Here is a 17,557-nt window from a genome sequence, read left to right on the forward strand (position 1 = left end):
CAATCACATAGCTATATTTGGCAGCTTTAATATACTTGATCCAAAGAAATTTTCTTCATACAAAGATAAGTTCCCATTGACCTGGCTAATATTTTCGTAAAAAATTACAGTCCTTTAATTTCGAAAGAAAAATTTATTAATGAATTATCAGTCATCTATCAATATGATCCATTTAAAGACATTTCCTCTCTGTAATTTGTTCACTTTTTTTATGGATTACTCCTTCGAAGATTCATTCTCTGAAGTGGGCAAAGCCCTTCTAATTGCACTACAACACCTGTTTCAACAGCTGTGTCAGAACGGAGTTCCAGAACATTAAACAGGATAAAAACATTTCTCAGAAACACCATGGGTCAAGATAGGCTGAATTCGCTGGCTTTCTGTTCTATTCATAAAGAGCATCTCCATCAAATTCCGAACTTCAAGAACAGGGTCATCGAAAAGTTTGCCAGCCAGAAGGACAGACAAGCATATCTTCTTTATAAATAATTCTGCAAATTGGAGAGTTTAATGTTGAATTTACATTATTATGTAGTTGATAGTTTTAGTTTTATTGTGCTGAACTAATTTTTAAGCAGAAACAATTAAATAACAAATCTTGGTGCACCATTTAATGTACACCACAAAATTTGTGAAATATCTGGCCCCACCAATAAAAAATGATCACGAGCCACCACTGGATATGTAGAGCCTAAGGTAAGCACGATAATCACTAGAGCACTACTTTTTTTCTTTGAAATTCACTTAAAATATACATTCATTGCAAAAATACAATGGTACAAGGTATACCATACATAATTTGTGCCTGAAATAAATTACTCTTACATAATATGCTAGTTCTTTGGCCAGTCATTAGAAATATCCTGATACAACACAGTAATAAGCGACATATTTCTTCTGCTCTGATGTGTTTGAACTATTATGGACATGGTAACAACATAAGCCCAATAAATGTACATAATCACAATGAATTCTTTTTGGAATTTTTATTTAATATTTTCTATATAAATATTTATCAATCAGTGGGCAAGAAATGAACGTTTTGCAAAAAAACACACTGATGAATCATTTTAATTTCTGTTTGGATCTAGAAAATTATATTATTTGAAGAGAAAATGCAACATATCTGTTTAGAATAAGCAATTTAACAAATATAATAACAGTAGTATGAATACTGGATAGCTTTCACGTACTGTATAGTAGTTTCCCCCAAATTGTGCTTTGCATATTGCCATTGAAAGTCATAATACATTCTAAAAATATCCTAACATGTTTTTAACCTTAAATTTTCTTATTGTCTTTTGTTTCAATAAATGTACGTATATTTTATAATTAACTTTTTAATAACTGACAAAATAAGTCTAAATAATTTTCAACAGGTCCACTGACTTCTACATTAATTTAATTAATTTTAATTGAACATAAATAATGAATGTGCAATTTTGTCTGAAAATGCTCTGAAGTATCTTCTGTCCTTCCCTGATTCACATCTTGTGAAATTAAGTTTCTTCGTTTGTGTACTTTAAGAAATCTTCTCATCACGGAGATCCATTTGTGGTTAAAATAAACACTGAACAGAATATAAGTAAACGAATTCCTTCCATGCAGAACAAATGTAATTAGTCTCATTAAACTTTTTATTACTGAAAATATTAATCTTATAATTTCTCTTATTTTATAGTGGTATCTATATAAAATTTGCTTAATTAAATGATAATTAATCTTGTGAAAATTGTTTTGCACGTTTGTAATTCATTACAGTACAGATATTAAAAATACCTATTATATTTAAAATGATATATTAATACAACTTTTTACAAATTACCTTTGTCTGAGAGAAGTATAATCCTGTGTTACTAAAACTTTAAATGGTTTATGCAGCTACTGAAATGTTGGGAACATTGCATTACAGAACCGAATTTTCGCTGTGTATGTTTTGAAACATTTTTTGTAATGCAAAAATCCTCTGTGAACATCTGTGTTACACTGTACATTTTCCATCTTACTCGTGTCCATAAATGAAAAATCTGAATAGCCTGAACACGATGAATGGCAAGTATGGATGATGCAACAGTATCTTTGCACAAGTTCAAGCATTGTTTAATACTATCTCATTTTTCGAACTTCCTTTTGCATTCATCAGATGAATATAAGTGGGTGCAACTTAGAAAATGATGCAAACTCCTAAGAGAAAAGATAACACTTAACTATACTGAAATAAATAATGGAAGGATGTAAAAAAACCTTTAGTCAAGAGGGCGCGAATGAGCAAACTCATTACAGTGTTATTTATACCGATATCTTATGAGTGTGGTTTCAGACCAGTTATTGTCCTATTCATCATGGTTTCTTCATGATATATTAACTTACATGGTTATTACAATCACTAAACTATTAACAATCACATAATTTTAACTTCTCTATTAAGTAAAGATTATTTTTTTTGGTCCTACAGAATTATCTGTTATGGTTCACATTGGTTATTAATGGAGAAAAATTTGCTCTGGCACCAGGGATTGAACCCAGGTCCCAGTCCTATGCACTTGGCACTCTAACCACTGAGCTATGCCGAGCTTCAGTCCACAGCACTGGATCGAATCCTTCTCCTTTGGTATTTTTCCTTAGTGGCCTTATTCAATGTTCCATATATATATTGACAAATATAATAATTCCATTTGAGTGACTTGGTGGCCGGGACTCCACAGTATATATGCACTGTTGGGCGAATGATATGCATAAAGATTAATTTTTTTGTCTCACAGAATTATCTGTTATGGTTACCATTGTTTGTTAATGGAGAAAAATTCGCTCTGGTACCGGGGATCGAACTCGGGACCCCAGTTCTACGCACTCGGCGTTCTAACCATATATACTGTGCAGTCCTGGCCACCAAGTCACTCAAATGAGTGCAATCCTTATGTGATGACAGTTGACTTAATATAAGTGTCAATATATATGTCGAACATGGATAAGGCTACTAAGGGAAAATACCAAAGGAGAAGGATTCGATCTGGTGGTGTGAATTAAGCGTCGGCGTAGCTCAGTGGTTAGAGCGCCCAGTGCGTAGAACTGGGGACCCGGGTTCGATCCATGGCACCTGAACGAGTTTTTCTCCATTAATAATAACCAACCATTTCAGATACATTGCAGCATACTGACATGTGCCAGCCCTCATATTTTCTACTTTGATTCCTACATGTCTGTTAGAGGTTCCTGCTATTTCAAAATATGTTGTCCTGCAGCCTCAACCGAGATGTTGGTGTATGCAGCTGTCCACAAGACAGGGAACTTAGTGGGGTGAATAAAATAAAAAGAACATAGTTCGGAGAATGAGGACTTTATACAGTGACATAAAGTAAAATTAAATTACAAAAACATGTAAAGAAGATTACAGTATATATATATAATGAAAGAATCGAAGTGGTTACTTGAATGTCATGCTTCGAATTTTATATTTGTTAATTTCAGTTAATTTCAAACTCAACCATTAAATTTCAGAGTGTTTGCGTCATTATGATAGAACTTGAGTCATTCCACGTCAAACAGAACACATTTTTGACCTCATATTTTTTAGAATTGTTTGAAACTTTTTGTATGCTTTCTAAAGGTAAAAATAAAAGACCCATATTTTCTTGTTGACCCCAATTCTGATTATTCTCAGATTTATACAGAATCAAAGTTATTGAAAAATTGCATACATTTTGTATGCATTAAGCCTGCAGCTATGACTGACTAGGGAAAGTCTGTGTCTCTCTCCATAGGAGGAAAAAACGTAGTTTAAAGCCTCATTCATGAAAGAAGAACGTGCGTAAATTGCAGAGAAATAATAGAATGGCATACACATCACCGAAAAATAAACTCGTCTCATCTCCAAAACAACCGAGAGAAGATGTAACCGTGTCCAAGCTCCCCACGTCAGAAACGCAGGTAGTATTATTTTATTTGCAGCAGCAAAATATATAATGAGCTTTTCGCTTGAAAAATAGCATTTTGCTGATAAATCGCTATTAAATAGCATTTTTCTCATGATTCGCAATTTGATAGGAGATTCGCATTTTTTCGCACTTTCAATTCTGCTAGAAAATCATGATAAATCACTCACCTTACATATGAAGAAAAATATTTTCTACCCCACAATTTAAAAATTCGTGGATTTCGCAAATGCGAAATTTTCAGGTCTCTACCGATTAGTAGTCAGGTGTATGCATATACGTATACTGGGACATCTCTTCATGAAAAATGAATGTGAATATAATTCAAGATTACTCTCAATCCCATGTGTAAAATTTATTGATGAATTTTAAATACCAATGCATTACAAATCATATTCCACAGTAAAGAATAATTCATTACGGAAATAATATGTCACTTTTCGAGTTTTCATAACACGATCTTACAAGGAAAAGCACACTTTGAGATCACTGATTTTCATAATACTGTTCCCATTCCTAAATGCATGATTGTTAAAGGAGTTGACTGGAGTTCAAGGACAAGATAGTTCGTTCATTTCTTTTTTTTTTTTTTCCTTTTCTTTTTACCATATTATCTCACGTTTAGTTTTATTAAGTTCTGAGTTATGGAAGCTTTTGGCAGAAATAGAATCAATGAGGTAGTAGCTACATTAACTGAACAGGTGGTAGACAACAACTTTCGCTGTCAATTACTCGACCTCTAGCAGCAACGCACAGAGGACCATAAGACCAGTTCCTTACTCCTCTGTGTGTAATCTGTGCTGACCCTGCAGCGGTATAGCCTATGCCGAAACTACTCATATCCTTTAAGGCTACAGTTGCAGTTTATACATTCTATTATGAATAATTACTGCACTTTACCTTTCTTTGAAATGTTTTATTATATTAAAGACAGTGGAACACAAGGGAAGCATTGCTTCCCCTGTTCATAAAGCGAAAAAGAAGAAATTTATTGCAGATTTTATACAGGGTGTTAAAAAAAAGTATTCAATATTTTAAGAGGTGATAGTATGCATCAAAACAAGAAAAAAAGTCTAATAAACATGAATCCTACAACACCTACTTTCTGAGATCTGAATAGGAGGTGCTCAATGTGACGTCCATTTATGGCAATGTATTTTTCTGCCCTACAATACAGCAGGGTACCAGATAATCATACCGTAGTTGACACCGCTGGCATGGAATACTAATACGTCGCAAGGAAAAAAAAAAAAAAAGAGAGAGAGAGAGAGAGAGAGAAGAAGTTTGGTTGCGGATATGAGAGGGGTTCAGAAGAGATGGTGTTGTGAATTTTCGTAATCAGCATGTGTGGGCTGATAAAAATTTCCAAGCACTTGAAGAAACATGGCATCAGCACCGATTCTCAATCAACGTATGGGAAGGCGTTCTTGGCGATAGATTAAGGGCCATACGTGCTACCACAGAGATTAAATGGGACTCGTTATCAGGATTTTCTAATTAATGTATTGCCTACCTTGCTGAAGTATGTGCCATGTCAGCAAAGACTACAGATGTGGTTCATATATGATGGCACACCAGCACATTTTTTCCCGCAATGAGCGTGAATACATGATGCTGACATTTCAGGATCGCTGGATTGATTGGGGAGACCCCACACCTTGGCCTGCTCGTTCCTCAAATCTAAGTCCTCTAGACTTTTGGTTATCAAGAACAACCAGATCAATTTCAGAGTGCGTGATTCCTTATGCAGAAAGGGCAGAAGAATACATTGCCATGAATGGACGTCACATTGGGCACCTCCTATGAACAAATGTTCAGATCTCAGAAAGTATGTGTTGTAGGACATATGTTTATTAGACATGTTTTTTCTTTTTTTTGATGCATACTAGCACCTCCTAAAATATTGAATACTTTTTTCTTAACACCCTGTATTTTAATCGTGAGAACTATGAATTCCCTAATCTTAAAATGTCACAAAATCCTTTCCCTTAGCACCTGTCCTGATCAAGGCAGATTCGTTATTCATATTCTTAGCTAGAGGCGCCTATACTGGCCGATAAGGATTAATTTATTTCCGTTCGAGGATTTTGCTGCTAAAGAGAGGAGAATTGTTTTGGTCTTCAAATGTATTTAGGCGAGTTGGCCGCTATCATTTTTGTACTATACATATAAAATTTGTATTATTGCTTCCCTCACATAAATTGTATAGCACATCACTGTTGAAGATCGTATAAATGAAAATCCGCAAAAATACATAGTGCTACTACTCAGCAGCAATGGAGGAATTTATTTTGCTTCAATTTCATTTTATAGAATATAAAGACAAGCAAACAATTGTGCATTGTGCATGAAATGTTAAATATGCGGATTACGTGTAATATTTGACAAATGTACTATTTCAGAAAGACCAAGTTTTGGTGGTTTCAGTGTGGCAGCCATATAAAAGAATAGCTCCCACCCTCATTCAAATGGATTTTAAGAGGCAACCAAAATGAAAATTCCGTGCCCGAGATTAGAACTATGTATCCTGTTTTTGGAAGTACATATTCTGTGACATAGCCTTCCTACTTGGAAGTTGGGGTGACCTCATTCCATAAAAAGTTCTGTTCTTAACCTTATGAAGACAGCATTGAAGAGGCCTATAGGGAGTATAATGCCAGTAGCATCAGCATCAAGTTCTGATTGAAAGCAAGCTCTTTTTCAAGAGTTTATCTCAAAATGGAACAGTACTTTCTACAGCTTTCGGTTTATAAGAAGCTGGTGAGTTTCCCGAATTTTATTAGAATTCTATTTTTAATTGCATAATTTTGAACTTCAAAAAATAAGATTACTGTACGTAGTTTTGTATGTAGTCGTCTTTGGTGGTCTAGTGCTTATCTTGTTTATCACTGGATCTGAAGTTCAATTTGACAAATGCATAGATTTTGGGATAAGGACGATAAAAATTCTTAGCAAAGCTTCCTTCTAACAGAAAGCAAACGTAAGCAAGTCTAATGTCGTACATTATAAAATATAAAGGAATTCTGATCCAAGAAGAATCACTGGTCAACTGTTCCTTGCCCCACCAACTTTCCTTACTTTATATTGGTTTTCTTGATAACTACAAAGATCTCTGGCGACAAAGGAGAAAACAAAGTAGAAAAAGTGGGATGCAGCAATGTATAAAAGATCTAAAAGAAGAATATCGCTACCAAATATAGATTTAATCATATGCCTACTTTTAGTGACAATGTCTCCAGACTGCAAAATATTTATTACATTCCCTAACTGAAAAGATCTTTCTACCAAAGAAATATTTAATTCTACTTACTGAACTATTAATAAAATTCATACATTTAAATGGGAGATAAACTTTTTAATATATTACTTGCAAGAAGTAAATCTCAACCAAACCACATTTGTAAGTGTAGTGATTAAAAATATGGCTTTCTCAAGAATTTCAAAGAAATTCTGGAGTGAACATACCATTGTATGGACATTTGACAATATCTCATCGTATTCAGCAGACATTCAAAATATTTCATATACCAACTCTCCAAACCCAACTGTAAAAGAAAGATTAATACCCCACAAAGAGCAGAAATAAAATCAATGTTTTACAGTGGAAGAGTGCAAAAGTTTAAGGAACTGAAATAAGGGCAATAGTTGAAATGGTTGTAGTTTGATTAGATGAAACAAACTTCTTCCCACTATGTATTTCAAATGACAAAACGTACTATCACAATTAAGAGAAAAAATATAGTGACTGTTGAAAGTGTTTTTACACTGGCAGAGTATAAAGAAACTGATACCTGACATTTATTTATTTAATGCAGCAAGCACTTAATACAAAGTCATTCGCTTACAAATGAAGAAGAAAATACCAAACAGAACATAGTTAATAAAAGGTAACAAAAGGAGATCGTGAGTCTTGGAGCAGGTGTCTTGCTTCCCAGTACTTTTCCCATACCTTGATATCCGACATGGAAAAATTGTTTACAAGCTCCCTTCTGAAGAAAATTAAAGCTGTGGAGGGAATTCTTTTCCATGATTTTGGCATGTAATGAATAAGAGGACTACAGGAAAAATTTCGCCTGTCAATGTTGGTAATTAATAAAATTGTGTTTTGCCAGATTAACAGTCATTTAGCACATCTGAAGGTGTTAACAATCAACCACTCAACTTACGTTTTGCGCGAGATACAGTAATCTACTTAAACATATGTATAATATAAACATGTATATTTTCTGCTAACGCAGTTTGATCAGTTTTTATTTGTCATTTACGATCTCTAATTCGTAACAGTAAAGTGAATAATTTAAATCAAGTTAATTTGATAGAATTTTTACCATTGCGACATGTAAAGGATAAGAACGCAATTCTAATGCCATGTGGACTAAGAATATTATGCGATTTACTATATTCTGTTAGGTGAGTACCTGATTCACGTCACTGGAGTCTCTCAGTGTCGGCAGATTGAAAAATCTCTGTTATTAGTATGAAAACTTCAAATAAGAATTACATGATTTTGACATCACAAGTTACCAGCTCAAAAGTGAATAACGTTGATATGGGTACTAATTGTTCTTTGCGCATAGAATGACAAGTCTTATGGTATAATAATTTCTTTCTTTTCTAACGTTTATGACAAACTGTGCAAACAGCTTCCTAAAGTTTTTGTGTTATTTCATATCTTCTTGGTACTTCTCACTTAATTCATCAGAGGGGGTATCGTCACAAGTGGAGTACAGTTGCTAATGAACCCAAAATGCTATTCTTTTGTTTAACCTAAGAAGTACTGCTGATCTTACCGAGGTTTAAGACTGTCCTTTCTAATGGTGCTCATTGTGCTCTCTGACTTCATAAAATACGATCATCTTGTTCTTAAGGGTTTATTTCTGAATATCATCACAGAATGCTGGCAGTTAGAGCTTTTACAATAAACAATACAAAGCTTGACTACTGATACAAGATTGACAGGAATAACACGAGAAAAACCCCCACTTAACATGGTTAGTATCTCCTTACAAGTAGGCCTATTAGATTCTGTTTTTACTGTTCTGCTTAAGTGTTTCCTTTTCATTGTTCATCTTCAAATTATCCTTTTGGTACAAAAGATACACGTTTTTAGACTATAAGAGAATTGAGAACATTTCAGAAAAATTGAAATTAGAACCAGTCATTTTTGAAATCGAATAATACCAACTTCAACAAATTTTGAGAAAGAACGGAAAAAGAATAGCATAGTAAAAGAATGCGAACCAAAAGATTACAGACTACTGGATGAGGTCAAACCAAGTGTACTAAGATCTAATTATTCATTGACTGAATAATAATTTGTGATGTTGACGATGGCGTTTACTTATAAAAGAAGACCAGCAATGTAAAGTACTTAATTACTGATTCAATAGTACCTTTTGAAGGGTGAATTCAAAAATGCTATTTTCTTCAATTGTGAAAGAGCTCTGATCAGTCATTCTGCTTAATGTAAATAACTAAGAAAATTCAAAATTGTGCTATGTTTTATTTTAGAATTTACATAAGCTTATTTGGGAAAAAATATATACTGTATACATAAAAAGTACATGTAAGTAATGAAATATAATAAACAATTTTAGTCAGTTACTTACTGTTTTTAATGCATTTTTCGTTTTTATTGGTCTAGTTTTGTAAATTATTTTTGGAAATTCCATTGCTAAATTGTAATTCTTAATGATTGATGCCGTCATAATTATGTTGTGTTATTTTATTTATTTATTTTTTTTTTAATTTGTGTCAATAACCGCAGTTACATGATCAGTGAATATAAGTAAGCTTTTACTTCCAAGTAATTAATTTATTATTATTATTATTATTATTATTATTATTATTATTATTATTATTATTATTATTATTTAGTTTTATTTTATTTTTAAGTTATTAATTTGTTATTATTATTACTACTACTACTAATTATTTTTATTAATATTATTATTAAAGTTCACATGAAATTAAGGAAGCATTACTTTCATGGAACTAAAGCATGTGTACATTATGATCCACAATTGTCATTTAATGACCAAATTTAATAATAACTGTATAAATGAAAACTGTTCCAGAAAGTGTACAAATTAAAAACTTACCGGTATGATAGTGATTTATGGAACACTCTTCCTATAATGACAGAAGGATGAAAGAGCGAGAATATAATAATGAAATGCAAAATTCAGTGCCATGAAAAAATAAAAATACCCAAAACAAAGAAAGCAGTCTGGACATTTACTTTCTTTTACACAAAAAATGATACATTTAGCCGTAATAATGTAGAATTATAAGGCAAAAAAGGTCTAAGTAACATAACTTTTGTTCTTAATTCTTAACAGGTAGAAGATTGTTTATATCATTGCCATCACCAGAGGACTAAGCCTCAGAGAGTGCTTCCAAGCTTCTCGTTTTAGTAAGAATCACAAAAACCAGAACAAAAGAATAGGAATCGAACGAAAAGTAAAAAGAGACTAAATTTGGAAGGGAAGCACGAGACTTACCATTCTTGTTGGCAGGTGGGTCCATGCCCAATTTTTTCATACCCTCTCGCACCTCCTCTATGTCGCTGGAACTGGCCCGGAAAGTGTCTGACACAAACTCATGGGTAGGGCTGTCAGTGGAGGTGCTTTCCGGAACTAACACATCATCGAGGTGAGGTTTTGCTAGACGGGACACAACAACCATACTCAGCCAAAATCAAAACAAGCGCTCCATGCATCCCACCATGCAGACACTGATACAGAACTGGTAGACAGCTGTTAAAAGGAGTGGATCAGTCCATTCTGGTGTGGAGACGCAGTTGTAAATAGTGATATGCACAAATTTTGACAACTTACAATTTATTTAATATAACTTAGCCTACATAAAGTGCAACTAAGAAAAGAAGAAACAAGAATGAAATGTAACAGGGAATAAAATGCCTAAAAGTAAATATGTTCAATTATATGAGAAATCGGATTTCCAGATCACGATATTTGAACTTGAAAAAATTACTGCTACGAATGTTGAATAAAAATTTCTGATCTTAACCAAATACAAAAAAACAACAACAACAGTGCTTAAAGGATTAAACACTTCAGCAGGAATGGAGAAATGACAGTAGGTCTATAACAGGGAAAATTGTATTTTCTGTAAACAAATATTATCAAGGTTAAACAAATGTTATGTTTTATTTAACGATGCTCGCAGAGGTTATATCAGCGTTGCCGGATGTGCAGGAATTTTGTCCCGCAGGAGTTCTTTTACATGCCAGTAAATCTACTGACATGAGCCTGTCGCATTTAAGCAATTTAAATGCCATCGACCTGGCCCGAGATCGAACCCGCAACCTTGGGCATAGAAGGCCAGCGCTATACCAACTCACCAACCAGGTCGACAAGGTTAAGCACAGAAGAGCTCAAATTTCTCTGAAGATTATAAAAAATATAAGTATAGAGAAACTAAGAATTCAATCAGTTCTCAAGAAAATGAATAAACAAAGGACTAGGGAGATATCAAACCACTGACAAATGATGACGATGACGAGAATAATAACAATTATAAAGGAGTAAGTAGATATATATTTTCCTATTAAAATACAATTTATGTCCAGAAAGTTCCAGACTAGATATATTGCAAACAAACGAGAAACGATTCTGTTTTTGCGACAGTGAATGAAATTATTCCTCTGTTGTTGAGCCAGTTTTGACTTGTTCATTCCTGCACCACTACTGTATCTAGTACAATGGTTTTAAAATTACGGTACATAAGGTGTTTTCACGCCGATGGATGTGCAAAAAGTGAACATTAAATTTTATATGACATTTGGGAAACGTGCTACTCATATTTATAACTTAAGTGTACAGTGATGAAATGTTATCTGATAGTCAATTTACCTTATGCACACTCTAGAAACAATGAGCGAGTCTGAAGTCTTTCAAAAAGGATATAATTAACATTCAAATGTTTTCAGAGGAGCTGAACATCAGCAAGACGACTTGCCAAGAAAGTGTGCATGATTAACAAAGAAAAAACTAACTGCTAGACTCATACCACACAGTCTAAGTCAAGTGTTCCGACATTCACGAAAACGATTATACCAAATACAAATGTTTGTTATAACGTTTTATCACCGTATATTCCTATATTATGTTAAAAGTTTGAGTAACAATTTTCCCAACCTCCATATAAAATTTATGTTACTCTGCTTTCCACTGGCGCAGCTAAACTGTCTTCGGAAACACCTGGCATAATTTGAATTATTGTTGCAGAGTAGTGTTGCATGTGCTGTATAAACATTCCAAAACTTGCGCAGCATTGGGAATAATCCACAGAAATAGATTATTATTGATCTGTCACAACATATCCAATCTTGGAACGTTTGGGTCATAGACTGTACACATGGACAAAGAAAAAAATAAGAGCTATCAGCATAATTCGGATGTTAGGTGCATTTGTCTACTAATTCAGAGCTGTGCTCGGATGTGGATTCGATTCCTGCTGGGGTCGATTACCTGATTGAGGTTTTCGAGGTTTTCTCTTATCTGTAAGGCAAGTGTCAAGTAATCTCATGGCGAACTATCTCGCTGCCATTAACTCCTTCGGTGTTAAATAACCAGCATCAGTAATTAACAAAAAAATAAAAGAAAAGAAAAAAAAATGGACACACATTCGACTATAGTGCTCAATGAAAGGCTACTGAACTAGACCTCATCAGCCATTTGGAAAGAAGATAGGTAGAATTTGAAGTGAAAAAGTAAAAAGGAGGAAGTATAAACGAAAATGAATTGGCACTGATGAAACAACCAATGAAATACACTATGCAAATAAGTCACAAGTCAGTAACTAATGACTTCATTGCTAAATCATTAGATTTTAAAGTGTGTACTTTAAAGAAGAAGAAGAAAAGTAAAGTAACTGTATTAAGAGGTCATAAAATAAAGTGATTCTCATGTTGCCGTACCAGCCAAGAATTATGACAGATGTGCTTTCTGAGATGCACAAATGGATTATACTTTCCAGACCAGGACTGAAATTCTTAAATTTAAAGAAACCGACGAGAAGACATGCCTCAACAAAGCAGGAAGGTTCATTGGGCTCATTCATATCAGGACGACAATGGTGGTGGTGATGATGATGTGGTGATGTTAGACGATGGCAAGGTGTTATTTAGGAGATTAAGAAAGGAGAAATCTGTACTTTACAGTCAACATTTGGCCGCATCATAGAAGTTCGGTAAAATGGCCGCAAATTTTATTAAGCAAAAGCACTAACTAAACTAACATTATATATCCTAAGCCTTCCTAATCTAAGCTGATCTAACATCAGAAGTAACTTGCCTGGGTATTACTGCAAAGGCAAATCATATATCGGGACACCAGATTGCAGAAAAGTTATAAGTAGACTGGAATTTTAGGGCAATTGCCTATTTTGTTCCCTACCCATTAAAATATGTTTAAAATATGTACATAACCATAAAAACTGGTAGAGTTTTACAGTTTCTTTCAATATCCGGAGTGTTTTAAGTTGAGTGAGAAATTCCTATAAAAAATTCATCAAAGAGTATGTGTATACGACAGTGACTCCTGGAATTCTCAGGGATGACTTATGACAGAGAAAATCATTCTTTGCCAGCACTGCTGCAACAAACAGATATGTACCTCCACAAGAAATTGTATAAATTATCTGTAAGTTAGCTAGATTCTTTAAGCAAGATAATGCCTTCTTCTAACAATATGCTGTTAATGAATACTACCTATGACTTTATAATAAATTTTGTTTTTATTTATAAAGATGATTAGCGGTACTTTTACAGTCATTACCAATTTAAATTATTTCTAAGGACTCAAAAAGTAGCTTTCCTACAGTATATGTCATTGAGTTTATTTCTCAGTGGCTTTAAATGTCGTCATTTCGGACGACTTTTCAATTGAGCTATATATTTTCAGTTTCATAAAGATATAGGACGACTTAAATCACCAAATTGGAAGAGAAAGAAAATTCTCTTCAATAATAACTATCAGTGATACAAGAAGCTGAGATTAAAATTAAAAAATTGTAAAGGGGAAGGTGGGGAATAAGATAAGAGACAGGCCTAAATGGATTAGTGTGCTGAGTAAAAATCCAGGTTTTTCCAGTGCTGTGAAACTAGTCATGGATGGAGAAAGTGAAGATCTCCCTGATGAAATCGAAATGAAAAATGTAAGTTTAAATATGCCTCTGTAACCTCAGTTTGTGTACCGTACAGAGTTCTTTCTTCACCTACAAATTGATACTGAATGACAAAATACCCAGCTTGAGCATGGACAATTTGGAGAAGTTGTCGTTATGTACTGCAGGGCAAATTATGATGAGTGAAAGTGTTGCAATATTTTTGATGCCATAACTTTTGTTGCTTAAAAATAAATAAGATTTTGAGGGCCTGTTATAGCATTTTAAATGCCTATTTTATCATTCTATAAGCTTATTTTAGGTGCCTAAACTTATATTTTTACTGATCTAAAGTCCCAGGTGTAGTAATAAGTAATAGTTATATTCAAGCATATGTTGCATGGCATAAGGACGACATGAAATAATGGTTGTTATGTTAATCTAGGATAATAATAATAATAATAATAATAATAATAATAATAATAATAATAATAATAATAAATAATAATAATAATGTGTGCATCACCATTTTTCACATTCATTGAATAAAACTGCTTTGTCTCCACACTGGAAAACCTCCTGGTAACAGCTGTGTCTAAACTCAACAATAAACACTATAACACAACACTGATAACATCGATTCCAGACACTGGCCTGAGCTTCCTACCTGCTGGCTCGACGTCTGTGCTGTTGGCTCGTGAAGTGGGATCGGACTCCCGGCCACCTTCCTGAGCCATTGAAGACAGTTCATTGGCTTGACGGATCAAACTCACGCGATAGAAGTAGTTCCGCCAGAAAGTTTCCTCGTTGATCCTGAATCAAGATATTCCCATATAATTTCAAAAAGACAATATTGCTGAACTTACAATTAATGAGGCTTCTAAAACAGTTTCACAGTTATATTTTAAAAGAAGGAACAAGTGTAACTACAGGTGAAAGACAAACTGAGTAAAGTAAGAAATATTTGTACAAAGGAAAATCAGAAAATAAGGTTTTGAACAACAACAAGCTTTGTAACGATATCCACATCATTGACTTGTTCAGTTGTTTGGCACTTCTGCAAGGCACTATGTGTGTAGCCCTACTCGTATAATATGCAATACCGTATGTCTTGCTGAGACGGCAACCTTATGCCATTTATACGAGTATATTATGCTGGTTGCAGTCTCATTATATAATGCGAATTTGTCGCATTGTTAAGCATCAAATTTCCCATAACTCAATTTTAAATTCGTGCCAAGAAATAGGAAGCAATTCAAATCCTTAATATTCCATGTTGGTAAACAACATCATCATAAAAGAATACTAGTGTGTTTCTTCAATATTTTGCAGAAATAAACTTAAATAAAATAAAACCTTATTTTCTGACTTGCATTATAGTCACCTAGTGTGAAGTATGATTATTCCTTCATGGCTGCTCGCTGGCCTTTTACAATCTGCAAGCGTAGTCACGGAAAAAAAAATCAATTTTACACTGTTGTCAACTCATTTCTTGAAAACCCACAATAAAACAGTGCAGAAGTCGCTAAATTAATATATCATCAATGTGAAAACAGAGTACTTTGCTGCTGTGAGGGTTAAAAAACTGCTGAATCCGTACATCAACAATACAAATGTTTTGGCAGAAAAAGTATCTCAAAATCCAGTCTGAAAATATCCAACAACAGAGAGAAACTCCAAATAAGAGAAAACCCACTAGATTTTAAACAGCTCAACTATACTTTACAACTAACAGAAGAAGTAAATAAATCAGAAACACCCACAGATGTAATGAAAGCTCTAGCCCTTGAAACAATCAACACAAAATATCCCCCAAAAGAATGGTTACATAATTTTACAAACGGATCTTCTAAAGACCACCGAACTGGAGCTGGAGTCTCATGTTCACTATTCCCATTTTATGAAGCAACAGATCTTGACACCACAAATTACGACGGAGAAATAATGGTAATACACATAGCTCTACAGCAATTAATGAATCTCCCCATTAACAAGTACAATAAAGCAGTAATCCTCTCAGATTCCAAAGCTGCAATTCAAGCAATATGCTCAAACACCACAAAAAAAAATCAAAGAAAATAAAGGATTGCTACAACATGTTAGTTCAACTTCAAAATCTTAACAAAACAATTCACATACAGTGGGTCCCGGCACACTGTGGGATCGAGGACAACGAATAGGCAGATACACTTGCCAAGAAAGGCACAACAATACAGCAAATGAAAATGACAAATCTGCCAATCACTTCAGTAAAGCGCCTGATCAATTCTAAATTCTCACACCTTCATATTGAGGAAACAAAAAAACATGCCGAAAACAAAAAATGGAACACCCTAATCTTGAACCCAGAAGTAATCCCACAAGCACCATGGAAAACTGCAGTTGTAGCCTTCAGGCTGCTTACAGGACACGATTACTTGGCAAGCCACTTACATAAACTACAAATTCTAAATTCATCATTGTGTCCCCTGTGCAACAGTCAAGAGGAGATGAACGAGAGCCACTTGAAGACCTGCAATGCATTATCTGCTGAAGACACTGTAGCCTAGAAGTATTGGAGAGCACGAATGCTAATGGCTTCAATGCTAGATGCAAGGCATTGAAACAACAACAACAATACAAATGTGATAAATTTTACCTGCTAAACTAATACCAGATCTAGAAGGAAAACTGCTAAGATGGCAACACTGCTACTTTCCACTTGATGATTACTACTGCATCTATTGCAGATTGCACTATCTATCCATTTGCGCTTAACACTCAATCAGGGGCGGGCGGTCATAACATGCTCTGTGGTAAAGCCCAACGGTAATTTTATTAAAGTACTAAGTTTTTTACTCTCTAAAATGAATTGTTTGTGCATATTTATATTATTTTCTCTTTCGGAACACCTCAAAATCTGTGCTTCAGTGGCTGGCCATGATAATATCTTTGAAAAATATTGGAGTGCAAGAGGTCAAATGACTTTATTGTCAAATGCCTGGCATTAGAAAACAACAACATATTATTTTCTCTGTGCATATTTATATTATCTTCTCTAAGTGTAGAACCTTTACAATACATTGCAATAGCTAGATTGCTTGCTTTATTTTGTTTGAGAAAACAAATTATTTTCCAATTAATGGTTTGTTTTTGGGCCAGGTCAAGCCTAATAATAACTGAGAGGAGTTGGACTGTAATTATTACATATTTTGTTAAACAAACTGAAACATCAGTCGCAAGACTCTGTAAAACTCAAATTTTACGTTATTCAGGAAATAAAAATAATATCACTGGGATGAGACTCAAACCTGTTTTCCTCAGCATGACAAACAGATGCCTGAATTAGCTGAACTATTGAGACGACATGGAAGACTTCACTTCTGGATGGCATGTCACAAAGGTTCCAATTTCGAGTTTAGGCTACTGCACAATGCATAGCAAATCCATTTTCTTCGCTCTTTTCAAGTATGTTTCACAACAGGTTATGACACCACAAGAAATGTAAAGAATTT

General features: G+C 34.1%; 1 protein-coding gene across 6 annotated transcripts in view; it reads right to left on the bottom strand.

Annotated features, from left to right (window-relative positions):
• Positions 1–17,557, bottom strand: part of Sap47 (Synapse-associated protein 47kD) — a 680,382-nt gene that overhangs the window by 41,779 nt on the left and 621,046 nt on the right. For 4 of the 6 annotated variants that reach the window (XM_069839888.1, XM_069839887.1, XM_069839890.1 and 1 more), the window contains exons 7-8: positions 14,731–14,876; positions 10,436–10,597 (exon numbers count right to left, since the gene is read on the bottom strand). In XM_069839888.1, the coding sequence (XP_069695989.1) occupies positions 10,436–10,597; positions 14,731–14,876 (308 nt within the window). The remainder of the gene's footprint in view (positions 1–10,435; positions 10,598–14,730; positions 14,877–17,557) is intronic. The other 2 variants (XM_069839891.1, XM_069839892.1) reach the window with 1 other exon arrangement.

This window comes from Periplaneta americana, chromosome 11, assembly GCF_040183065.1.
Source record: "Periplaneta americana isolate PAMFEO1 chromosome 11, P.americana_PAMFEO1_priV1, whole genome shotgun sequence".
Lineage (NCBI taxonomy): Eukaryota > Metazoa > Arthropoda > Insecta > Blattodea > Blattidae > Periplaneta > Periplaneta americana.